General features: G+C 35.3%; 4 protein-coding genes and 1 non-coding gene across 8 annotated transcripts; 2 read left to right on the top strand and 3 right to left on the bottom strand.

The window, feature by feature from the left end:
* Nucleotides 1-166: 166 nt before the first annotated feature.
* TRNAP-AGG lies at nucleotides 167-238 on the bottom strand. Its single transcript has one exon. It is a non-coding gene; the product is annotated as a tRNA-Pro (tRNA).
* Nucleotides 239-3,808: 3,570 nt separating this feature from the next.
* On the top strand, nucleotides 3,809-10,665 carry LOC17896593 (paired amphipathic helix protein Sin3-like 5). Of its 4 annotated transcripts, none has more exons than XM_023787278.1 (20): nucleotides 3,809-3,906; nucleotides 4,058-4,204; nucleotides 4,535-4,693; nucleotides 4,783-4,963; nucleotides 5,037-5,135; nucleotides 5,255-5,422; nucleotides 5,661-5,751; nucleotides 5,997-6,208; nucleotides 6,306-6,460; nucleotides 6,699-6,826; nucleotides 6,919-7,173; nucleotides 7,443-7,951; nucleotides 8,179-8,826; nucleotides 8,909-8,997; nucleotides 9,075-9,213; nucleotides 9,325-9,477; nucleotides 9,556-9,716; nucleotides 9,804-9,912; nucleotides 10,003-10,190; nucleotides 10,335-10,665. In XM_023787278.1, exons 2-19 carry the CDS (start codon nucleotides 4,131-4,133, stop codon nucleotides 10,180-10,182), a joined length of 3,510 nt encoding a protein of 1,169 aa, XP_023643046.1. In that variant the 5' UTR covers nucleotides 3,809-3,906; nucleotides 4,058-4,130; the 3' UTR covers nucleotides 10,183-10,190; nucleotides 10,335-10,665. The 4 variants fall into 4 exon arrangements, with proteins under 4 accessions (XP_023643046.1, XP_006300660.1, XP_023643042.1 ...); XM_006300598.2 differs by having other exon boundaries at nucleotides 5,661-5,766; XM_023787274.1 differs by having other exon boundaries at nucleotides 5,661-5,766; nucleotides 10,322-10,665.
* Nucleotides 10,666-11,478: 813 nt separating this feature from the next.
* On the top strand, nucleotides 11,479-14,149 carry LOC17895201 (pyruvate dehydrogenase E1 component subunit alpha-1, mitochondrial). The gene is made up of 7 exons (XM_006302313.2): nucleotides 11,479-12,248; nucleotides 12,329-12,408; nucleotides 12,768-12,845; nucleotides 13,282-13,377; nucleotides 13,467-13,592; nucleotides 13,680-13,745; nucleotides 13,851-14,149. The coding sequence occupies exons 1-7, from the start codon at nucleotides 11,570-11,572 to the stop codon at nucleotides 13,893-13,895; spliced, it is 1,170 nt and encodes a 389-aa protein (XP_006302375.1). The 5' UTR covers nucleotides 11,479-11,569; the 3' UTR covers nucleotides 13,896-14,149.
* Nucleotides 14,150-14,182: 33 nt separating this feature from the next.
* Nucleotides 14,183-17,227, bottom strand: LOC17894361 (formin-like protein 7). Its single transcript, XM_006301564.2, has 2 exons — nucleotides 15,813-17,227; nucleotides 14,183-15,718 (listed from the first exon to the last, which is right to left on the bottom strand). The coding sequence occupies exons 1-2, from the start codon at nucleotides 17,102-17,104 to the stop codon at nucleotides 14,401-14,403; spliced, it is 2,610 nt and encodes an 869-aa protein (XP_006301626.1). The 5' UTR covers nucleotides 17,105-17,227; the 3' UTR covers nucleotides 14,183-14,400.
* Nucleotides 17,228-21,581: 4,354 nt separating this feature from the next.
* On the bottom strand, nucleotides 21,582-23,098 carry LOC17895170 (two-component response regulator ARR3). Its single transcript, XM_006301657.2, has 5 exons — nucleotides 22,875-23,098; nucleotides 22,706-22,782; nucleotides 22,484-22,561; nucleotides 22,233-22,303; nucleotides 21,582-22,140 (listed from the first exon to the last, which is right to left on the bottom strand). The coding sequence occupies exons 1-5, from the start codon at nucleotides 23,050-23,052 to the stop codon at nucleotides 21,822-21,824; spliced, it is 723 nt and encodes a 240-aa protein (XP_006301719.1). The 5' UTR covers nucleotides 23,053-23,098; the 3' UTR covers nucleotides 21,582-21,821.
* Nucleotides 23,099-23,903: the final 805 nt, after the last annotated feature.

Raw genomic sequence — 23,903 nt, 5'->3', positions numbered from 1 at the left:
TTAGTTGAAAGTTCTTAATGAGATCATCATCTTTTGATTACTGCCAAACGTATGGTTACGTATGTACATGAGATAGCTGATACGTAACCTGATGGGCCTCTCTCCTTACTGGGCCTTAAGTGAAATCTGGCCCATTATGAATTTTATGAAAATAAAAATATAAGTGGGGGCGTTCCGAGAATTGAACTCGGGACCTCTCGCACCCTAAGCGAGAATCATACCACTAGACCAAACGCCCTTATTGATATATGTGACTCAATAAATATATTTAATTAAAAAGACATTATCAATGATTTTTTACCAAATAACTTTTACCAAGGAGAAGTACCAAAACAATATGGCATGAAAATGACTAGCAGAGTCTGAGTCTCTATTGACCAAACCTAATATAGTCTAGTAACTATGTTAGTGTGTTATTGTGTTAAATATGTATTACTTGTTCTTAACAATAAAAACACACACATATGTATAAGATATGACTTAGTTTAGTTACCCAAAATTTACTTGTAGAGACACTCATGAGACTTTAACAAAATATAAATTAATTCATCTTATCCAACATCCAAGAGATTATTTACTTTTTTAAGTCGCTCGCTACATATATATAAAGACTGGAATCAAACCATACATCAATGAATTAATTAGTTTTTTCATCTCCTGAAATTGTAAATGTTTTTACAAGATCATAATTAGTTATTAGTAGATTTGGTTATTGAATTAAGAATTGGGAATTCCGCACCAAAATTGTTTCTTCACCTGATATTATGGCTGCATAAATGTTAATTATATGTTGTTTAGGTGACTAAGTGTTATGTTTATCGAAGGTACATATTGTTAGCGATGGATGAAAAAAGATTGCTAGAATATATGTTCTTCTTGTTCAAAAAAAAATAATATATATGTTCTTATCTAGAAACTGAATATAAACATTAAGGAAGGAATCATGTTAATAACTACTTCAATTCTAAGGTAGATATAGCACATAAAAGTAAACAAAACAAAACAATTTGACCCCAAAAAAAAATAGAAAACTAAAGAAAATGCTAAGCAAGCTATAAGAAAAAACATAATTTTTTTTTAAAAAAATCACAAAACAATATAAGTTGCTAATTCAACTCTAGATATTGAAAGGAAATTAAAACATTATTAATTTACCAACTACACACCAATATGCGAGTAATATTTTTTTATAGAAAATACAAAAATATAATAGCAGCTAAGCATAAACTAAAAACAAAAGACTATTTTGTTTTGAATGTTTTGGATAAAAAGAGTTGGTTTTATTGATGATAAATTAATGTTTGTTTTTCTTTGTTCGCTCATCTTCTTTTTAAAATCCATTTATATATGAAAGATACTAAAAATATGATTTCTTTTCGTTAAAAATATATGAGAGAGTATTTAGTTCAACCTCCAACTCATAATCCATTTTGTATATCAAATAACTGAATGTACATATCCAAACCGACCAAACATAAGACCAAAACTTTTATTTAAGTCGATCACAACATTGAGTATGTGCTTACGATCCAAAAATATATATGTCTTTTATCGGTTTTTGTTTATGTAAAAGTTCTATTAGTTTAGTGGTAAGCAGGTATAAAATGATGTTGATATCTCGAGTTCGATCTTTGATAAAAAACAATGGTCTTAAAAAAAATGGGTTGAAGAACGCTATACATCATATCTATATTAACATTTTTAAATTACATTCGAAAAAGTAACGCTTATTTTAATACATAATTATAAAGAATGTCATTACTATTTTCAAATATTTCAACCAATTTTGCAATGAATTCTCGCGACTAAACATAATTTTATCATTTAAACATTATTATAAAATTAGAAATATTCATATAATATTTCACAATTAATAATATAGATATCTAATTTTTTTTGTTAAGATTTAAAATTATTATTCTTCTCTCATCTTTGTTTGATCTTTTTAATTGTTTTAAATCATCATATAAAATTAAAATGAGATTATATAAGTAAACACTTCTCTCATATTTATATATTCACATGCTCCTCTTCCTTCTCGCGCTCTCTTCCCTCTGTTTGCTCTCTAAAGCTTTGACCTTTTTTTTTTTAATTTGATTTGATTTTTACGGCTAATCTCTTTTTTTGAAAACTCTTCGTATCTCTGAGCGAGAGATTGTGATTAAAAAACAATGGTCTTAAAAAATGGGTTGAAGAACGTTATACATCATATCTATATTAACATTTTTAAATTACATTCGAAAAAGTAACGCTTGTTTTAATACTTAATTATAAAGAACGTCATTACTATTTTCAAATACTTCAACCAATTTTGCAATGAATTCTTGCGACTATTCATATAAAAAACATAATTATATCATTTAAACATTATTATAAAATTAGAAATATTCATATAATATTTCTCAATTAATAATATAGATATCTAATTTTTTTTGTTAAGATTAAAAATATTATTATTCTTCTCTCATCTTTGTTTGATCTTTTTAATTGTTTTAAATCATCATATAAAATTAATAAAATTCTATTTTAATGCGTATTTTGTGATTCATAACTTTTTATAACATACATATATTACTCAATTAATAGAAATATGTTCAACATTCCATGTCGGGTAAACTGCTTATATAATGACTCAAAGTTATATTATAAATAAGATCAAATAATTTCAAATCTGAAAGAGCAGTAAACTTAACTAAATAAGCATCTAAATTTAAAAGTTTCTGTACGGTTTAATCCGGGGTTTTAGTTGAATGTTAAGTTTTATCATATGTAATATATTTTAAAATTTTAGAATGTTTAAAATATTATAGATTATAGATTAATAAAAAATAAAATATCATGAATAGAATTAAAAATAATATTAGATGGATTATATTACATGACGAGTATATGGTAGGATGGGTTCGACTCGATATTAAAAAAATATTAAACTATCATTAATTTGAATTTTCAATATGGATTAAATTTTACTAATATGATACTCCCACTATTGAATTAAACTGATTTATACAAAACTGTGTACAACAAAAAAAATTCATGCAGATAAAACCCTGGTTGCTGATACATATCTCTCGAAAATTATTGTAAAATTTTAATGTTTTTATATTTGTTAAGATCCTTGTTAAACCCAAATCAAAGAAGAAAGAACCAACAAATTATTTAATAATCAACAATAATCATAATAGCTAAGTCATTATTTTCTAAGGAAAAAAAAACCTTTAAAACTTTGAAAACTATAAAAACATAATCTACTATAAATAGGAAAAAAAATATTATTCTTTTCGTGTAAAATGGCATAAAATGGTAAGAAATCTCACAAAGTTTTATCCCCAAAAGTGAGGTGTTTGATTAATACCCTAATTTGACCGTAGAAAATTAGGGGAAATCCATTTTGTAACTAATCCACTTATTAATCAAATAATACATAATCCAAAAAAGTTTCTTATACTAAAAAAAATTAATGCATGAGTACATGCCAAGATATGTTATTAACAAAAACATATACACTTAAGATTATATAAGTAAACACTTCTCTCAAATTATATATTCACAGGCTCCTCTTCCTTCTCTCGCTCTCTTCCCTCTGTTTGCTCTAAAGATTTGGCCTTTTTTTTTTTTTTTAATTTGATTTGATTTTTACGGCTAATCTCTTTTTTTTTGAAAACTATTCTTATCTCTCTGAACCAGAGATTGTGATTAGAGATTGAGAGAGATCCAAACTCGAAGCAATCTTTTTTCTTTTTGGTTTGTTTTCTCTGTCAAGATTCGTATCTCTTTTCTCCGCAAACTCACACGGCGGCGATCCACTCTTTTCTCATATGTTGGTATTATCTTCTTCTTCTTCGGAAGAGACGAACAAGTTTGGTTCTTTCGCTCTTACGAATGTGATCCGGTTTCTGTAATAAGGTTTGAATGAATAATAAAATCAAAGTTTTGGGTTTTTTAACTGTTGCCTTCTCCTTTGATTTTGGTTTTGATTTGAAGCGATAGATCTGGTTTTTGTGTGTTGTTTAGAAGTGGGAATTTTTTGAATTTTGTGATTTGTGTTTTTTTTCAGGATAGTGAGTTTGGTGTAAAGCTTGAATCTTTTTTGAAGTTAAATTCATATTTGGTGTGGGAAGGTTAAAGAGATGAAGAGGGTTAGAGAAGAGGTTTACGTTGAAGCACATATACGAGGTCCTACTGTTTCGTCTCGAGGAGAAACGTTAGCTTTCTCTCTTTGTCTCTCTCTCTCTCTGTTAATTCCAATTTTGTTTTGATTTCAAATTCTCTTTTTGACTATGCCTTTTTTGTACGGAAGTCAAAATTGTGTAGGTTGATGTTCTTATGGTTGGTCTCTTTTTGCTTGTGGGGATTTGAATTCTCGTGCTTTGGTTTGTTTCCTAGGTTGAGTTGAGTCTTTTTTTATCTTTGAGGTGTATGGTTGTTCCTGGGGTAGTTTACCTTATAGGCTTAAGCAAAATTACTGCAGTTTTAAATGCTGTTTTTTTTCTAAGTTTGAGTTGAGTTTCTAATATATGTTTGTGTACTGCAGAAATGGTAGGCCTTTAACGATTGGTGGAGGAGGAACTATGGGAGGGCTAACAACAGGTGATGCTTTGACATATCTCAAAGCTGTCAAGGACATGTTTCAAGACAACAAAGAGAAATATGAAACTTTCCTTGGAGTCATGAAGGACTTCAAAGCTCAGAGGTAAAATTGCCTTCCTCTCTCTTCCGTGATCGGTGTTTCTTCTCACAGCTGAAAATGTTTTAATTTCTTTGTGTCTCGTGTTGGTGCAGGGTTGACACTAATGGCGTTATAGCAAGAGTTAAAGATTTGTTCAAAGGATGTGATAATTTGCTTTTGGGTTTTAATACCTTTTTGCCAAAGGGGTACAAAATAACTCTTCAGCCCGAGGATGAGAGACCTAAGAAACCAGTAGATTTCCAAGTGGCTATTGAATTTGTCAACAAGATCAAGGTATGTATCTGATGTAGATATCAATTTAGTCATGATTTTAACAGTTAACATCACTGGATATTTATTCCTCCAGGCAAGATTTGGGGGTGATGACCGTGCATATAAAAAATTCCTAGACATCTTGAACATGTATAGAAAGGATAGCAAGTCTATCAATGAGGTCTATCAAGAGGTATATTAACAGTAAATGTGCATAATGTTGATTTTCTCTATGTTTCTGCGTCACACTTTTTTCTTTTATATAGCCAAATTTCTTGTGATTGTTTTTTCTGATTATCATCTATATTACAGGTTACTCTGTTGTTCCAAGACCATGAAGATCTGCTTGGGGAGTTTGTTCATTTCTTACCTGACTTTCCAGGATCAGCTTCTGTTAATAACCCTCTTCTCGGAAGGATTACAGTACCACATGACAGGAATTCTCCATTTTCAGCCATGCATCCGAAGCATCTTGATAAGGTTTTTCTCTTTTCTTTCTTAATGATGGTCATATCTTTCACAGCAGTTAATAATGTTTATAATTGATGTTCGTGGTAGAAAGCCTGTATTAACATGCTAAGAGTGATAAATTAAGAGCAAGAGAAATATAGTAATTAAGACACAGCTTACCGCAAATAGATGAGAGAATATATTGTTTGAGAAACTTGATGCTTCAGAGTCTTAGTGAAATGTTGATATGGAGTCTTTCCTGCCACAGAAAATAAAACTACGGAGTAGGCATGATGAGTATACTGAACACTCTGATCAACGAGAAGATGGTGACGAGAACCTTGTGGCTTATTCTGCTGGTAATTCTCTGGGAAGTGAGTACTTGAATCACCTGCTGCATTTTTATTTTTAATTATTTGCATATTTAATTATCATGCTCAGCGCCTGCTGAGAGCATGATAATTATATATATATGAACTTCCATAATTCAGTGATTTTGATATAAAAGGGAAATTAGTATATATAGACATGACATATTGTCAGCTTTTATACTGTGGTCATTGTCAGTCTTTTCTCTGTTTAATATTTGCAGAATCCCTTGCAGGATATCTGAAGTCAGAGGACACCGAGGGGATGCAAAATTATGAAAATAACGGGGGTCTTGAACCAGAAAATGATAGAGCTGCAGCTTTTGGTAAAGACATCGGAAGTCAAAAAATATTACTGTCTACCAACCATATGGCCAAGGCAATAAATGAATTGGACCTTACTGACTGCGCACAATGTTCACCAAGTTACCGCCGCCTGCCAGATGATGTGAGTCCTTCTTAAACTTAATAATACTATATACTATAGTTCAGTATAGCGTTGATTTTGTGCTCTATGTTAATATGGTTGGCTTTCTCCTGTGTAGTATCCCATTCAGATTCCAAGCTACAGAAATTCTCTTGGAGAAAAGGTACTTAATGATCATTGGGTATCTGTCACATCGGGGAGTGAGGATTACTCATTCAAACACATGCGCAAAAACCAGTATGAAGAAAGCTTGTTTCGATGTGAGGATGATAGGTAAGACATATTTAGTATATTAGGGTCCTGTATTTCTTTCTATATCTAGATTAGGAGTCTTTCGACAATATTGGTGAGTTCATGATTTTTTTCTATTCAGTTCACTCGTACCTTCTAATTTCACTAAGTTTTCTGAAACTTGTGTGGGATATATTGTGGGTTTTTTCTTTGCTGACAATATAATTCCCATTAAAATTCTACTTCTATCTGATCTATTAACTAACTGATATGGTTTCAGGTTTGAGTTGGACATGTTACTAGAATCTGTGAGTGCAGCCATTAAGCGTGTGGAAACTCTTCTGGAAAAGATCAACAACAACACAATCTCTATAGAGACACCAATCTGTATTAAAGAACACTTATCAGGCAAGTAGTTATCTGATTGAATCTTGGCTGTGATATATGTGTTTATTTTTCTTTTACACGGGCTAATGACCTTACATGTGACTATTTAATAGAGCTGAACCTAAGATGCATTGAGCGGTTGTATGGGGATTTTGGGCTTGATCTCATGGATTTTTTGAAGAAGAATTCTCATATCGCCTTACCAGTGATACTAACACGCTTGAAGCAGAAACAAGAAGAATGGGCTAGGTGTCGCTCTGATTTCAGGAAAGTATGGGCTGAAGTGTATGCGAAGAATCATCATAAATCACTAGATCATCGTAGTTTCTATTTTAAGCAGCAGGACTCCAAAAATTTGAGTACAAAAGGTATGTTTTCTTGCAGGACTACAATTTCAGTTTGTTTGGATTAACTTAGGATTTTTTGAAACACCATTTTTGTTTGGGTGCACTTGAGACTACATAGGAGATTTTATGGATATTACATATTAGAAATTACTTTCTCTATATGAAAGTGCGTAATATAATGGCCTTGTGACTGTTTGAAGGAAAAAAAATGATGAAACGAAGTGAATGTTGTGTATCATTTAAGTGCAACTTTGTATCAAATAAAGTTGGTTGTTATGTCTCAAATGCAGGCTTAGTGGCGGAAATTAAAGATATCAGTGAGAGAAAGCATAAAGAAGACCTGCTTCGTGCCATTGCTGTTGGAATTAAGCCCACTTTCACCCCAGATGTGGAGTTCAGTTATACTGATACACAAGTTCATTCTGACCTATATCAACTAATTAAGTATTACTGTGAAGAAATATGTGCTACTGAACAGTCGGATAAAGTCATGAAGCTATGGGTAACCTTTTTGGAGCCCATGTTTGGCGTTCCTTCTAGGTCTCAAACTAATGAGACAATGAAAGATGTTGCAAAGATTGAAGACAACCAAGGTCCCCATGATGCATGTGAGGCTGTGAGGGAGAACACATGTGACGGTTCTCTGGCCTCAAACCTTAAACCTTTAATAGCTCCAAAAACGCCTCAGAAAGAAAACCCAAAAGTACAAGGAATCTCTTGTGTCCAAGATTTCCCAGTCAATACACACGAAATCATTCAGCAAGAGAAACTGCATGATGGTGCAGCTATAACGAATGAGGTAGCCGTGTTGTTTCTTCATTTTAATACCTTTAATCTTGACCTGAAGCCGTATTCACTTTTCATGGAGTAAATATAGTCAAACCTTCTCATAACTTTTGGCTGTTGGTGGTAGAGTGTTTTTAATAATGAATGTTGCTTACGTTTATTTCATGATGATACTTGTGAAACATTCCTCTATGTGTGAAAAAAGATAGCTCCCTGATTTTTTTTTTGGTGGCTATACAGGATAGCCAGCCTTCCAAACTGGTGTCACCCAGAGCTGACTTGATAATGGAGGATGTAGAGAATCGTAATAAGGCTAGTGATGTATCAATGGGAGGGCATAAGGTTGAGCGAGAAGAGGGTGAATTGTCTCCTACAGAAAGTTTCGAGCAAGACAATTTTGAGGTTTATAAAGAGAACGGCCTCGTCGAGCCTGTCGAGAAACTGCCAGACAATGAAAGAAGTAATAAAGACCAAGAACAAAAAGAGGGTACCTGTGGTACTGAAGCTGGAGCAAGGAGCAATGCCCTCCCTGAAGATGATGAAAAAAAAATTACTCAAAAGCTGTCAGAAGGGGACGACTCTAAAATTAATGTCTCAGCAAGCAAGTTTGGTGGCCAAGTTTCTTCCGATGAAGAGCATAAAGGAGCCATGAACTGTGACCAGCATGATAGTGTGGCGGAGAGTGAAAATGAGGCTGGAGAGATGGTTAATTCCAACGAGGGTGAAGATGGATCGTTTTTAACGTTTTCAGAACGTTATCTGCAACCTGTAAAGCCCCTTGCAAAGCATGTGCCTGGAACACTGCAAGCAAGTGAATGCGACTCCCGGAATGGTTCTCGAGTTTTCTATGGGAATGATTCATTTTATGTGCTTTTTAGGCTTCATCAAGTGAGGGCTTCGAACAACCATCTCATGTTCCTCACATGTCAATAGTCTTCAGTTCAAACCGCTAATTCTGCTGTTTTTCCAGATGTTGTACGAGAGAATACAATCAGCAAAGATACATTCAGAGAGGAAATGGAAAGCTCCAGATAACACATCTACTGATTCATATACCAGGTGGTTTATTTTGTAAGCATTATTGGTAATTTTTTATTGAGAAAAATGTAATTTTCTAACTGATATACGGAAGATAGGTTCATGGATGCCCTTTATAATTTACTTGACGGCTCAAGTGACAATACAAAGTTTGAAGATGAATGCCGTGCTATCATTGGAGCACAGTCATATGTTCTCTTCACATTGGACAAGCTAGTTCAAAAGTTTGTTAAGCATGTAAGCTTCCATTTTACCTGCAACTTGTTGTTATTGCCTTGACTCTGCTTCTGTTCCTCTCCTTTGTTTTTGTTCTGCACTAATCATTGAAGTGGCTTGGGCATGAATTAGCTTCACGCAGTCGCAGCTGATGAGACAGACACCAAGCTTCTGCAACTGTATGCATACGAGAACTACAGAAAACCAGGAAGATTCTTTGATATAGTGTACCATGAAAATGCTCGAGCCCTTCTCCATGATCAGAACATATACCGGATTGAATATGTATGCCTCTCTTCACATGTGTGGACATTTGTGTATATGTTCTCACATACTAATCTGTCCTTACAAAATTTTGTGCAGTCATCTGCGCAAACCCGTCTCTCGATACAACTTATGAACAACGGGAATGATCAGCCTGAAGTTACAGCTGTAACAGTGGAACCAGGTTTTGCTAATTATCTGCAGAATGACTTTCTTTCGTTTGTCCGTGATGAAGAGAAACCCGGACTATTTTTGAAGAGGTGAATGAAGCAATGATAAGAGCATAACTATTTTCGTTTTCAGTTGTGCAAGTATAATTAGTAATCATCTTATCATACTCTTTCCAGGAACAAGGCGAAATTAAGCGATCTGGATGAATCAGGGTTGTCGGGTGCCATGGGAGGGCTGAGAATTATTAACGAGGTTGAATGTAAGATTGCTTGCAGTTCTTCCAAGGTAACATACTGTCTCATGAATCTATATCATCAATAATCTTTTCTCTTTTCCATGTGTATACAATTAATGAGAGTTTACGTTTTTCATTAGGTCAAGTATGAACCAAACACAGCAGATCTTTTGTATAGAAGAAAGCAGAAGAAAGCAACACTGAATCCAACTGGGCCTGACAGCACTAATAAAACTTCTGGTAGCAGTGAAACCTCGAGAAAGAAAAGAATATCACGCTTTCACACCATTCTTAACCAAAGACTTGTTGCCTTGCCTTAATCTAGATCGTAAGTAACCCTCTTCTTGCTTTAATCATGATTCAATCCTCGCAGATTAACTTATTATATGCCTAGTGACCAATGTCGCAGATCCTCAGTAATCGCTTATTTTGCGATAAAAAGTAAATGGATGTAGCTAGTATATTTGCGCAGGTGTGAAGTTCTTGGCTGAGACATGCAAGCATCAGTAGTGGTAGAGACTAGAGAGTAGAGACCAACTGTGTTTGACGACGATTCTTGCATCATTTGGGGCAGAGAAGAGATTCACATTGGCAACCATAGTTTTTTGGTTTTTCTTTTCTCTAAATCACGTCTGGAGACTGGAGCCGCCAGTTTTTGGTGTATAGTGTTAGAATATATATCTAAGGACGAGATGCTAAATTGACTTTTTTTAATTCATTCATTCAACAAATATTGGATATTATTTCTAATGTAATGTTTCTATTTCTTTTATAAAGTCTTCTCTGTCATTTTTTGGCTATTATCTCGATGTCTTTATCTGTTACATGCTGAACTCCGGATCCTTCTATAGGGCTATCGAGTGTTTATTGGAGATTTCGACGTGTTAAACATGACGGATTGTTCAGATCTTATCGCTATGATTTCTAATTCGATGGATTGGCCCACACAGCCGTGGTGGGAAGTCTGTCAATTGGGCGAAGGCATAGTTGGTTTACCTGTTAGTCAGAAATGCAGGCGGTCTGACTACTTTCTGACATTAGTCGGAAAGCATTCCAAACTCGGAATAGACAGTGTGGTGGCCCTTCAGAGAGTTGTCCACTCCGATGTGTTTCTACCGGGACTGACCGGATCAGCCGATAGAATTTATATAAAAAAAAAAAAAAATCTGATGGATTGGCCTATTTTCTCATCCATTTTAGGTTCTATCAATTTTATAACAACTATCTTCAATTTCTCAACCAAAACGAAAGATTTTGAATTTTATAGGGATCGTTTGTTACTTTTATATCAAGTTTGTCCTTCGCAACGGTAAATATACCCGAGCTGGCTATCTTGCGAAATATGCAAGGATTCGCGGTTTTTGTTTTTGCCATGTAAGATCAACAGATTGTCTCTTTTGAGTTGTCATCCATAAAACAAGAAAAGAATTCTGTCATTTCTTCATTCATTCAACAAACCGAATTAACATACCAGCCACATTTAATTTTGGTTAACTAAACCGAAATCTGCATTAAAACACACTTAAAAGTGAAATTTGTTGAGAACCTTCTTATCCTTTCAGAGTCTTTTGTTTGGTAGCATACACATATCTATCTGCTTTGTTAGCTTTTTATTCTCTTCTTCACTGAAATCGTCGTCTCTCATTTTGTGTTGTTCCTGCGCGAAGATTTCAACAGATTCGCCGTAGAAAAAATCAACGGTGGAGAATGGCTCTATCACGCCTCTCATCACGATCCAATGGTATCATTCGTCCCTTCTCCGCCGCCTTCAGCCGATTAATCTCGACGGACACAACTCCGATCACTATCGAGACTTCGCTTCCTTTCACAGCTCACTTATGTGATCCACCGTCACGCTCCGTCGAATCATCGAGTCAAGAGCTTCTCGATTTCTTCAGAACTATGGCGTTGATGCGACGTATGGAAATTGCAGCCGATTCGCTTTACAAAGCGAAGCTAATCCGAGGGTTTTGCCATCTCTACGATGGACAAGAAGCTGTAGCTATAGGCATGGAAGCTGCGATTACGAAAAAAGATGCGATTATCACTGCGTATCGTGATCACTGTATCTTCTTAGGTCGTGGTGGTTCGCTTCATGAGGTTTTCTCAGAGCTTATGGGAAGACAAGCTGGTTGTTCTAAAGGCAAAGGTGGATCTATGCATTTCTATAAGAAGGAATCTTCGTTTTATGGTGGTCATGGGATTGTCGGTGCTCAGGTTCCATTAGGTTGTGGTATTGCTTTTGCTCAGAAGTATAATAAGGAAGAGGCTGTGACGTTTGCTATGTATGGTGATGGTGCTGCGAATCAAGGACAGTTGTTTGAAGCTTTGAATATATCTGCTCTTTGGGATTTACCTGCCATTCTTGTCTGCGAGAACAATCACTGTAAGCATTTTTTGCGTCTTCTTTCTTTGTAGGTTTCTAATGGTATAGTATGTGATTGGATTGAATTTTGATCTGTCTAGATGGAATGGGAACTGCTGAATGGAGAGCTGCTAAGAGTCCATCTTACTACAAGCGTGGTGATTATGTTCCTGGACTCAAGGTCAGATTTTTTAATCTTTTTTGTAACAAAGATTGATCTGAGACTTGTTAAGATGAGAGAGGAGAAGTTTTGGTTGGCTATTTATCTGTTAGCAGATGGATTAGTGTCATTTTTTGAACCATATACATTACTTAGTTTCCATATAGAAACTGGTATCTGCAAGTTCTCTTTCATAATCTTTCTAGTTTACGTATGAAATGCAAATCTCTCATGTATAATGATGTCATGAGTCATCTATCATTAACAGAGCTATGGTGCATCATTACATTGTTTTGTTGGGGTATTTTGTAATCTGCATCAGTTTTGCAACTTACTTTTTGAGTTTTTGCTGGATTGGATGAAATTTTTGGGATGAACAGGTAGATGGTATGGATGCATTTGCTGTCAAACAAGCTTGCAAATTTGCTAAGGATCATGCCTTGGAGAAGGGACCGATAGTAAGTTTATCTGCATTTTAGTATTCTCACATATTCTGTTCTTTTTCCTTTTGTCATCTGGCACATTTTTAATTTACTTTAATCAATATCTAGCTATCCCCTAGGACTTGGCATCATAGGATGAAGTGTTTTTCGTACTTTTTTCATTTCCTACTTGAAATTTACTTCCCTTCATTTGCTCTTTGTGAACTGGAGCTGAATTCCAATAGCTGAATATTTGATGGGGTGACTGATTTGTTTTTGGTAGCATTCTTAGTTTTTATCCGCTATAGAAATTATGCTCTACTAGTGTACATCAAAGAACTTTGTTTTTGATATCACAGTTCCTCATATGAAGTAGAAGTAGCTTCGGTTTTCAAACCTTTCTGGTGTATGTTTCATCTTCTGCTATCATATAAGATTACATAAGAATTGATTCATCATTTCCTCTATACAGATTCTTGAGATGGACACATACAGGTACCACGGTCACTCCATGTCTGACCCTGGGAGCACATACCGTACACGAGATGAGATATCTGGTGTGAGGCAGGTTGGTTAGTCACTTTACTTGCACAAAATAAATTATTGGTTGAGGACTCAGGTTAGTGTGAACCTCAAAACATTCTGTGTGTGACTCAGGAACGTGATCCAATTGAGAGAATAAAAAAGCTGGTACTATCTCATGACCTAGCAACCGAGAAAGAGCTTAAGGATATGGAGAAGGAAATTAGAAAAGAAGTAGATGACGCCATTGCCAAAGCTAAGGTAAAATAACTATCACATTGCTTTCTCTCTTCGACTCGGGAATTCAACTTTTAAAGCTAAGCCCTCGAAAACTCTGTTCCGTTTCAGGATTGCCCAATGCCAGAGCCTTCCGAACTTTTTACCAATGTCTATGTAAAGGGATTTGGTACCGAGGTAAATTAACTAATTACATATTCTGCCATTTGCATTTTTGCACGACCCTTAAACTAAAGTTAATTTTCCTTATTGACCCTTTCTTTTCTTGCTTCTGTTGGCCAGTCATTTGGACCAGACAGAAAAGAAGTTAAAGCTGCACTTCCATGAAGCTATTGTTCTCCATTAAACTACCACTTGTTACGACATGGTTGGTTGATAGGAAGCTATGAATAAAAGAGGCTTTTGATTTGTATACTCTCTCTAATCTCTATCTCTCTCCCACTCTCCTTAGTTTTAATCTCTCTGTATCTTTCTTTATACAGACCGAGAAACATGTTATTCTTGTGAGGCTTTTGTCGTTGTATCTACAATTTGCGACTGCTTTAATGAAGTCTCGTGTTTGATATTCAAACACTTGATTTGATGTTATTATATGCTGCACACCGAAAAAAATATAACAAAACGAATTACAAACAAAGACCAATTTGGTAATGGTTTTCTTCTGTTTGTAATCTTCGCCTTCCAAAAAGAATCAACTTTGGACCCAATCAACAACAAATTCAACAAAGAAACAGCATCAAAGAACCTAACGAATTTTTTACCAACAAGCTCCCCCTAACATCTATATACATAATAACAAAAGTGAATATGAACTTTTTTCGGTTTTTGGTTATCAAGAATCTGAGTCTGACTCACTTGAACTGTACCTTGAACTCTCTGACATGAAATTTGGAGGCAGAATTGGAAATCTAACCGCATTCCTTTGCGGTGCAGCTGCAACGCTTGTTGTTTCTGCTGTTGAACTTGATGCTCCTGCTCCTGCTCCTGCTACTGTTGTTGCAGGTATTTGTTGTGGTTTCCGTTGATTCCTGGCGATCTGACTACAGGCATTATCGACCATCCCTAAGAAATCACGGATTATAACAAACAGCTGAAACAGGTTCCTCTCTTTCAATGCTCCAGCTTGGTAATAGTTTGTGGTTTTCTTCACTAACTCCATTATCCTGAGCTGTTCCTCTGTCATAACTGTCATTTCCTCCTCTGCAGATTCAAAGAAAGATCTCAGCTTTGTCAAACACCCATCTTCCTTCCCTTTGCTTTGGTCTAAAAGGCGTTTTGTTTCTTTCACTCGGGTGCCTAAAGCTAAGGTCGTGGCTACAAATGAGTCATAATCGATTCCAGCCGCTTTCTTCACATTGGTGAACTCTGAACTTAGGCCACCTATAATGGGTAAACCCAGCTTTATAAACTCAATCTCTAATTCGTCTCTAGATACATCTGCATTCTCACCACTAGCATTATCATTTGGGAACATGTTCTTATTCATCGCAGCCCGCTTTCCCTCAGACCTTACAACTTCTTCAACAACAAAGTGAAGCAAAGTAGTTTTCCCATCAACACTCTTCACATCAGACAATTTTCTTAAAGCTGTCAGATTGAAAGCCTGTGCATTTCCTCTAGCAGTTCCAGCGTTCATTCTGTTACCTGCTTTCAAAATTGCTTCTAGCAGCTTCATGAACAGCCCTCGAGCACGAAGCTCATTGCATGCAGATTCAAGTGTCTGTAAAGATCCTTTTTGTTGAGCAACCTCTGAGCCATAGTTAATCTTGAAAAGCATGACATTGAACCGGTTAAACGCAGATGGAACTGCTTTCAAGATGTGAAACAGTAGAGATTCTGCATCAGCTAGTTTCGTCGGGTCACCACTGAACTCTAGTATCTCTGTCTGTTCTTCTGGAGTTGGTGCTATTCCTGCAAGTTTCTCAAGGGTATCAGACTCAGCTTCATGGCCTTCTGTTAACAAGTCAATGATCTCCTCTTTAGTCATCCCCAAAGATTTAAGCACAATTGCTTTGTTCTGAGATTTCCTAGGATCAAGAATGTAAGTCTGCGTAGTCGACACAGTGGGATTCTGAGGTACACTGCTTGCTTCACTCGGTTTTCGAGCACCAACATATCCAAACAGTGCCTCCATGAGATCACCATCAAAGCTACCCAAGAAACAAATATAAACTCATAAGAACTTCGAATCCTAATTTCACATTCTAGATATATACACTTCAGTGACTGTAACAATATACTTACTTGAAAGAGCCACCATCCATCCGATGCCACACTGTTGAACGGCTTGCATCAGGGTTAACTTTATCCCAATGCAAAGGCTTGAGCTTCGGCTGAGCCGGATCCTCAGTTTTGCCTACGGCCAATGAAACCTCACCTGACTTCGTCGGTGCTTTTGGATTACCCGGTGGTTTAGGTGGCCCAGTCTTCGACATTGGAGGCGGTGGTGGTGGTCCAGCTCCCTTCTTACCTGGTGGAGGAGGTGGTGGCGGCGCTGGTCCTTTCTTAGGTGGTGGAGGTGGAGGTGGAGCCCCAGCAGATGGTGGAGGTGGAGGTGGTGGCGGAGCAGGTCCTTTTTTAGGCGGTGGAGGTGGAGGAGGAGCCCCAGCAGTTGGTGGAGGCGGTGGAGCATTTGCCGTCGTATATTGACCCGGGGGAAGGGGAACAAACGGTGTCGATGTAGACAATTGTGCATTCACCGCCGTGTATTGACCCGGAGGAAGCGGAACAGACGGTGTCGATGAAGACAATGACGCATTCACCGCCGCAAATTGACCCGGAGGAAGCGGAACAGACGGTGTCGATGTAGAAAATGCCCCATTTCCCGCCGCAAGCTGACCAGGAGGAAGCGGAAGCGGCGGCGAACGACCGCCACCACCACCGATTTGAACCCGCGACGGCGAAGAGGGAAACGAGCCGCCGCCGCCAGGAGCTTGAAATTTAGATTGAGATTGTTTGCCACCAACACCATAATCACTTGCAGAATACGAAGTCCTTGACGGCGAAGCAGCAGATGCAGAAGAAGAAGAAGGACGCGACGGCGAAGCAGAAGAAGAAGTATAGTGTCTACCTCCTCCAACATCACCTGAAGAAGATTGAGAATTTCTCACCGGAAACGAAAACGCATCTCCAATCGAATCATCATCATCATCATCATCATCATTTTCACCATAATCGTCTTGATCTACTCCAGTTGTTCTAAATCCGCCACCGGATTTGTCAACTCGTCTTCTAGGTTTAGGGTTTTTCCTAATTTTCCCGCTATTTTCCAACTCTATAAGCTTTTTCCAGTAAATCACATCTAAACCTTCTTCATCTACAATAACAGCTTTTAGATTCCCGTCGATTCGAACAAAATCCTCCGGGAAGAGAAAACCCCAAGGAGACGGCGGTGGAGGCAACGAATCGGATCCGCCGTCGTGTCTGACTCTGTTTTCTTCTTCTCTCCTCCCGCCTCGATCTGAGTTCCGACCACGGAGTTTGTCTTTGATCTTCTTCCGTGAACTACTACCGTTCTTACGAAACAGAAACGACATCGCTGGTGGTTCTTGACCGACCTGAGAATAACTCGCCGTCAACGGAGATAAGAGTCACGCGGCGAAATCAAAAGGTTCTGATGAATTTGATTTGCCAACGAAGAAAAAATGAAAAAAATAAAATTTGTATTTGGAATGATTTTTTTTGTCTGAACATGACAACCATTAATGATTTAACACATTAATGATAATTTTTGGTAAAAAAGCAACATAAATATTAATATAAATAATTACAAAAATAAAAACTTCTTTCGACATTGAGCTATGATGTTACGAAAACAACCTCCGTTAACTCAATATACACGCGTGTCAAAATAAGGGTACTTTCGTCATTTTGAGTTTAATGCGGCTGGGTTGACCCGGTCGTGTCCGAATTTGGAAGCGGAAGATGTCTTGATGTTTGACCTGTCTGATACGCGTTGACTTTGGTGACTCTTCTTCTTCGTCGTCGTTTAAACTAGAGAATATGAATGCAAAACTCGAGTAATCATTATGTTGTTGTTAAAGTAGTTATACATTCATACATCTTTTTAAAACCTAACAATATAGGAGTAGTTCTTTAATAGTGTTGTGTGACTTGTGAGTTGTAAGTTAACCAACCCCGTGGACCTTTTTATGCGTTTTTTTTTTTGTGGTGCATGAGAATTAAATGAGAATTGTGATTGTTTTAGGTAATAATGTGGATCAGTGGATGTGTTCTAGAAGAAACCGCAAGAGAAGAAAGTTGAAGTGTAAATGTGGTTTTGGAATGTTTGACTTTTTGTGTGTAATCGATAGAAGTAGTATTTGCTTATCGGTAGGTGTTGAGAAGTTAGAGATATATTAAAAACATTTTGGTCCCATCTCATCTGTTCATATAAAGAAGCATCGAAGAAGACTTGTCGATGCTACTTTTATTTCTTTGTAATTAAAGATTTAGAAATTTTTGACACTAGAAAGTGATGATCCTCTCTATTCCTCTTATTGACACGAAAGTGATGATCCTCTCTTTTTTAAAAAGGGTGTGTTTTAAATTTTTAATAGATGACATCAAGTCGTTTATAATTATGATTGAGAGTTTAGCTAGTTATGGAATGTTGTTAGTAAAATAATAAATGTTGTTACTATACTTGCTAAAAGTTGATTAAGACGCTCATGTGGAAAGAGGCCAAATTATGAATTAGTTGATAGTTGCTATAGTGGAATCATTTCAATACGTGTAGTAGTAATGTCACTGCTATGTGGCAAATTAAATAAAAGTAGTAGTTACAGTTACACATATACGTTTCTGTAAACAGTATATAGTACCATTTCATTTGTAATTGTATCAATTATGAAAATTTTACAAAATACTCCAGGCATGTTTTTATTTTTTTGTCTCTAAAATTTTATTAATCTTTATGGTGAAATCAAAGATGAAATACAACGTCCAAAAGAATAAACATAAGCCGGCGAACGATGAATATGTTCCATAGTCATTAAGCCCTATGAAAGACAGTCTAAGATAGAAAAAAAATACAAAACAGAAAATTTGCAACTTAAAACGAGAGGAGCCAAAACCTTAAGTTGAGAACATAAGAAACCGGCCACAAAGACCTTAAGAAAAACAATAGAACCAAGAACACAAAACACTTTTTCTTCTGAAACAAGTGAGAGAGATTTATCAAGAATGTCTACGGCCAAACCAAACCAAAGATATCACGATGAGAGTCAATCTCTCGAAACAAAAAACTTCAAAACCCGACAAGCACGTAGCTTTCGAAAGCGCATGTTATGTATATTACTATATTATATAATTGACAGTATACAAATGTAAAATAATTTGGTCGACCAACTAGGGCCTAGGGGTAGTCTTTATCATCAGCCTTCTCATGCGGTAGTGCTACTTTAGCAAAGAAACACAAGAAATGAAATTTTGGTAACTTGCACAATAACGATATAAAGTTTCTTACGCAAACGTGTTCTAAAATTCAGATGAGATATGATAATTCATCTCAAAGAGATTTTTCTTTTAAAACCTGTTTTATGTCTAAAAACCTCTAGTGGGCCAGAAACAAAAAAACAAATGAATCTCTAGACCCACTAGTTTTTGGAACCTTACAAATATTGTGTCTTGATGGGCCAAGCAAACAAAAAGTTGCATGTGGTGTTTTTACACAAATAGTCCATTACTTTTTTGTTTGAAAAAGCTAGTACATATAGATCTTTGATTTACCTTATGCAAGATTTGATAAATGTTTCATTTGGGTAAACGGTAAACCACATCTGCTAGCTACTACTGTCTCGCAATTCCCAAGTCCTTCCGACACATGATACAAGTATACAACCATGTAATATAAGATGAGTAAACAAAATTAAACGTCTATCACCTCTTCCGGAGACATTTGTTTCTTGAAATTGTAGTTCACACTGACCAGAAATTTAAAACACCAAATCAATTGGCAGAGCATTTTATTTGATAGCATTTTTTAAATGTTAGAAAAATGTGTTTATTGAAGACGTTTTTAATGGTGATAATCAACGACACTAATATAAAATGTGGGACTATATGTTATGGTTTATAATGTAACATCTCTATAACAACAAAAAATTGATTGAAAATATGATGAAAAGGGAAAGTGTACATAGAACAATATGACTAAAAACACTTTCTCAAATGTTTTGTTTTTGGTTTTAATCTATGCTCAAACGAATCATTTTCTCTACTATCATGCCGTTCGTAATTAATAAATTTTTACTCCAAAAACGAAAACAAATATATAAATCGAACAAATTTTAAATGCAAATACGCCATTTTTCCAATCAAACCGTCTATTTTGTATTTTTCAAAATTTAAGAAAAGTTTATTAAATTTGTAACGAAAACAAACACACCATTTGCTGCGACATTCTAAAGAATAAAGAGAAAAAAGCTTTGCATAAGTATCATTTATAAAGCACTTTAGCAAGTTCTTAAAAACATGTCATTCACTGTGTTTTTTTTTTTTATCTTCGCATGTTCTGCAATAAAGAAGTGCAGAAGAATAAGTGGCCGTACCTTAAGGGGACAAAACAGAAATCAAAATGGGAAGAAGATAAAAAGTTGAATGAATGAATCACATGTTTAGTACGCCAAACGTGGGGAGTATCTTTGAAGCTGATTCTCTTGTCTCTACCAATTATTATTTTTGATTTTGATTCATTGCATTTGTGATTTGCCTCTCCTTACATTGTTTTTTTAAATATTCAGTGCCTCCTTCTAAGTTCCAATGGGCAATGTAAGGAATAAGGATCTCGTTGATACAACACTGAAGCCGTACATTATTATATTATTCGAATTTGATCCTTCATTCTCAAGAAAGTTCAACATATTATATTACTTATTTTCTTCTTCTCAATGAGTAGATATTGTGGTCGTGGTGTGAATCAAGACAATATAAGTATGTGTCATTAGGAGCTAGAATGCATACTTTAAGGGTTTTAGTAGACCTCCTAATTAAAGGTTAGATATGAATGAAGAATCCCAATGGTTATCTTATATATAAGTAGATATTGTGGTCGTGGTGTAAGTCTGTGTGATTAGGAGCTACAAGCCTACAACGCATACTTAATGGTTTTATTACTAGTAGACTTCCTAAGGTTAGATATGAATCAAGATCCCAATGATGATTATATGTATTTAGACAACACTTGATTACTCATTTCCAGACTTTTAATTACTTTAACAATATGTTGACAAAAAAAAATACAATGTATCCATTTAATCATCAATTCGTACATATGCTACATACATTAGTACATTACGTACATCGTTTCCATAAAAATGGGTTTCTTTTAACCAACTCGAGAGAGAAATTAAACGTTCACTAAACTTGTGGCTACTAATAAAGATTGTGCTTATGCAACTGTGGCTAGTTCGTAGCTATGCGTGACCAAGACCACATGGCATTGGTTTAGCCAACTCAGCCACTACCTTATAGCCGCAGTGTTCAAGTTCAACGTATGGTAAAAAAGATAGAAGCTAGTTTTATATTAGTATGTGGAGTTTGCAAATGGGTTGTATAGTGTAAAACGTAGCCACTACCAAACATATAAAGAGATGAAGTATATATACATATATTAGTTACAAATTTGTTTATAGTCAAAATTCTTATACCTAATTAGTATGTACAACTAAAATATGTATATATAATCGCGACTCGTAAACTACCAATTGGTTTCATATAGAATTACGATCTTTTAAATAGTTCATAAAATTCAATTAAGCCATGCAGAATATTTGAAAACTATTTTCTTTAATTAGAAATAACTCAAGATTTAGTTGTTAGTTAGTTTAAGTGAAGATTAGCTAAAAGTATCCCCAAGTCGTACGTACATTATTAAAAAAAACATATCAAATCATCAACCAAACGCTAATCGCTGGCAATATCAAATATTAGCTTTCAAATCTCAAAAGTGATTAGCATACGATATGATCATACACCTAGATACAGTAACATTTTTTAATTATTATCATCCGATTAAAGAAACAGAACATTTTTTTAAAAAACACCAAAAATACAGTTTATATATATGTAATTTAATTTAAATACAAGAAATTCAACAAAGTGTTCCTTCGTGGGTAAAGAACCTCCCCGCACGTGCAAACGATACAAAAGAGAGAGAGATCTATATAAACTGACGGCGTCAAGTCAACGTTGCAGTCAATACAACCGTCAAAAGTAAAAAAAAAAAAAAAAGTTAACGGAGATCATGCATTACTAATCTAAACCGGGACTCTTCATCTCTAGCCTTCTCATCGGCGAATCCACCGGCGACGTCGAAGACTCCGGCGAAAATGTCAACGTATCTTCATCAACAACCATAGACATCGGAGATTCCACCGTAGAGGCTGAAGAGTCCATGGAGGTGGTGGATGAGAGCGGCGTTAATGGTGACGCCGGAGTAGTACTACTCTGCTTTTGTTTGTTTCTGTCGCTGGAGACTTTAACATCTTTAGTCAAGTAACTCCTTAGACGTTTCACGTCGGCGAGTTTCACCGGTTTAAGTAAAAAATCCTCCGCACCTTCTTCAAGACATCTACGTACAAAAATTCAGATTTTCTTGATTTAATAATTTGATTGCTACAAAGTTCGGATAAAAAAAGCTCCGGCGAGGAGATCTCATCTCACCTGTCGATTCGAGTGAGTACGTTCTCCGACGACATTATAACAACCGGAACTTCTTTGAAACTTGTCGATTCCTGTTTCAAGAAAATGATATATTTCTTGATTAATTTGGCATTTTCTTGATTGTTTCAAGAACATGATATTTCTTGTTCTTGTTTCAAGGTTCTTTAAATTCTTGATTGTTTCAAGAATTGCCAAAAAAAATAAAAATATTAACAGTAACTTTTTTTATGGCGGGAAAATTTCGGAATTACCTTGATCTTTTTCAAAAGCTCGTAACCGGTCATTCCAGGCATACAGTAATCAGTTATGATCAAATCAACCTTCAATCTCTGTTAAAATATAATCAAGATCAATATTAATAACAAGATCAAGATTAAGATCAAAATCAAGATCAAGATTCAAGAATCTTGAATCTCTAAAATGCTCTAAAATGCTCTAAAATGTCAGAGTTTATTTGTTTGAAAAGGATTTACATCGAATTCGACGGAGGCTTTATCGTCGTCTAATCCTAAGAATTCGAGAGCTCGCCATCCGCTGTCAACAGCCGTAACTGCATTGAATCATCGCCGGAGAATTAAGTTATTGTTATTATTATTATTTGGCAAAGAGAAATAAAGAAGAAGAAGATAAGGAACTACTAACCTTTGCAAGAGGTGATACGAAGTAATCTTTCGATGACGATACGATCGACTAGGCTGTCATCGACGGCGAGAACGTGAACTTGATCAGAATCTAACGGTGGAGATTCTAGTTCTCCGATTCCTATTCCGATCATCTCTGATCTTCGTAGACACGAAACGCCACCGTCTCTGGCGGCCATTGCTCTCTTTCTCAGTGAGAAAAAAGAAGAGAAATTTGCTTCTTCCTTTTTTGCTTCCTTCACTTTTGTTTGATGTTTGCATTATTACTCTCAGTATCAAATCTTTTTATAGGTGTCTTTTTTTTCTTCTTCGTTTCTTAAAATAAATAAATAAATTCTACGTTATGTTTTTTATTTATTTATTATTATTACAAATTGTGGTAATGGCTAATCATACGTTAAACCTAAAATCACACCAATAGTGATATCGGCACACACGCATAAAAAATAATGAAAATAAGTATGTTTTTACGTTGTTGAGTGTTTGTATGATCACAATGTAGTTAGTAATTACTTTTAACTTTATTTCCTAACGACTAATCTCTTTGTTCATCGATTTCAATTCATACAAACTACATTCTATTCATTTATATATATATATATATATATATATAAAAACCACTTAAATCTAAAGTTTTATCTGATAAATTAATGTGAGTAAAGAACACAAAAATGTTTAGAGAAAAAATTATATTAGACTCTCATGAACATAAATATAAATAATATATATTGTGATAATGTTAAACTTCTTAAACTCAATATTAACATTTATCAATAATCTTCTATAATAATATCTTCTCGATTTCCATATTTTAGGATTGACATCTCGACCGTCGATCTTGTTCAATCCCGATCTCTATCTCCTAATATTATCGAAGAAATTTATGCGTTTTAATGATCGAAAAGGTTTATAAAATGATATTATTTTATAATGCGAATACATGATTTTATTTTTGAATCAACTTTGTCATTTTAATGAAAATAACAATTACTTGCATTATAAAACGACATTTGATAAACGGAACGATGCA

The sequence above is a fragment of the Capsella rubella genome, unplaced genomic scaffold, assembly GCF_000375325.1.
Source record: "Capsella rubella cultivar Monte Gargano unplaced genomic scaffold, Caprub1_0 scaffold_2, whole genome shotgun sequence".
NCBI classification, from domain to species: Eukaryota; Viridiplantae; Streptophyta; class Magnoliopsida; order Brassicales; family Brassicaceae; genus Capsella; species Capsella rubella.
Note: the sequence above shows the minus strand (reverse complement) of the source record. Positions and strands in the feature narration are given on the sequence as shown.

What these genes read in the sequence shown, in the direction of transcription:
- LOC17896593 (XM_006300598.2), top strand. Translation starts at nt 4,131, where the DNA reads ATGAAGAGGGTTAGAGAAGAGGTTTACGTTGAAGCACATATACGAGGT. An exon ending in GTTTCGTCTCGAGGAGAAAC is followed by an intron (nt 4,205 to 4,534) that starts GTTAGCTTTCTC and finishes TGTGTACTGCAG; the next exon opens with AAATGGTAGGCCTTTAACGA. An exon ending in AAGGACTTCAAAGCTCAGAG is followed by an intron (nt 4,694 to 4,782) that starts GTAAAATTGCCT and finishes GTGTTGGTGCAG; the next exon opens with GGTTGACACTAATGGCGTTA.
- LOC17895201 (XM_006302313.2), top strand. Translation starts at nt 11,570, where the DNA reads ATGGCTCTATCACGCCTCTCATCACGATCCAATGGTATCATTCGTCCC. An exon ending in ACGCCATTGCCAAAGCTAAG is followed by an intron (nt 13,593 to 13,679) that starts GTAAAATAACTA and finishes GTTCCGTTTCAG; the next exon opens with GATTGCCCAATGCCAGAGCC. An exon ending in TAAAGGGATTTGGTACCGAG is followed by an intron (nt 13,746 to 13,850) that starts GTAAATTAACTA and finishes TCTGTTGGCCAG; the next exon opens with TCATTTGGACCAGACAGAAA.
- LOC17894361 (XM_006301564.2), bottom strand. Translation starts at nt 17,104, where the DNA reads ATGTCGTTTCTGTTTCGTAAGAACGGTAGTAGTTCACGGAAGAAGATC. An exon ending in ATGGATGGTGGCTCTTTCAA is followed by an intron (nt 15,719 to 15,812) that starts GTAAGTATATTG and finishes TTTCTTGGGTAG; the next exon opens with CTTTGATGGTGATCTCATGG.
- LOC17895170 (XM_006301657.2), bottom strand. Translation starts at nt 23,052, where the DNA reads ATGGCCGCCAGAGACGGTGGCGTTTCGTGTCTACGAAGATCAGAGATG. An exon ending in TCGTATCACCTCTTGCAAAG is followed by an intron (nt 22,783 to 22,874) that starts GTTAGTAGTTCC and finishes GATTCAATGCAG; the next exon opens with TTACGGCTGTTGACAGCGGA. An exon ending in GTACTCACTCGAATCGACAG is followed by an intron (nt 22,141 to 22,232) that starts GTGAGATGAGAT and finishes TTTTGTACGTAG; the next exon opens with ATGTCTTGAAGAAGGTGCGG.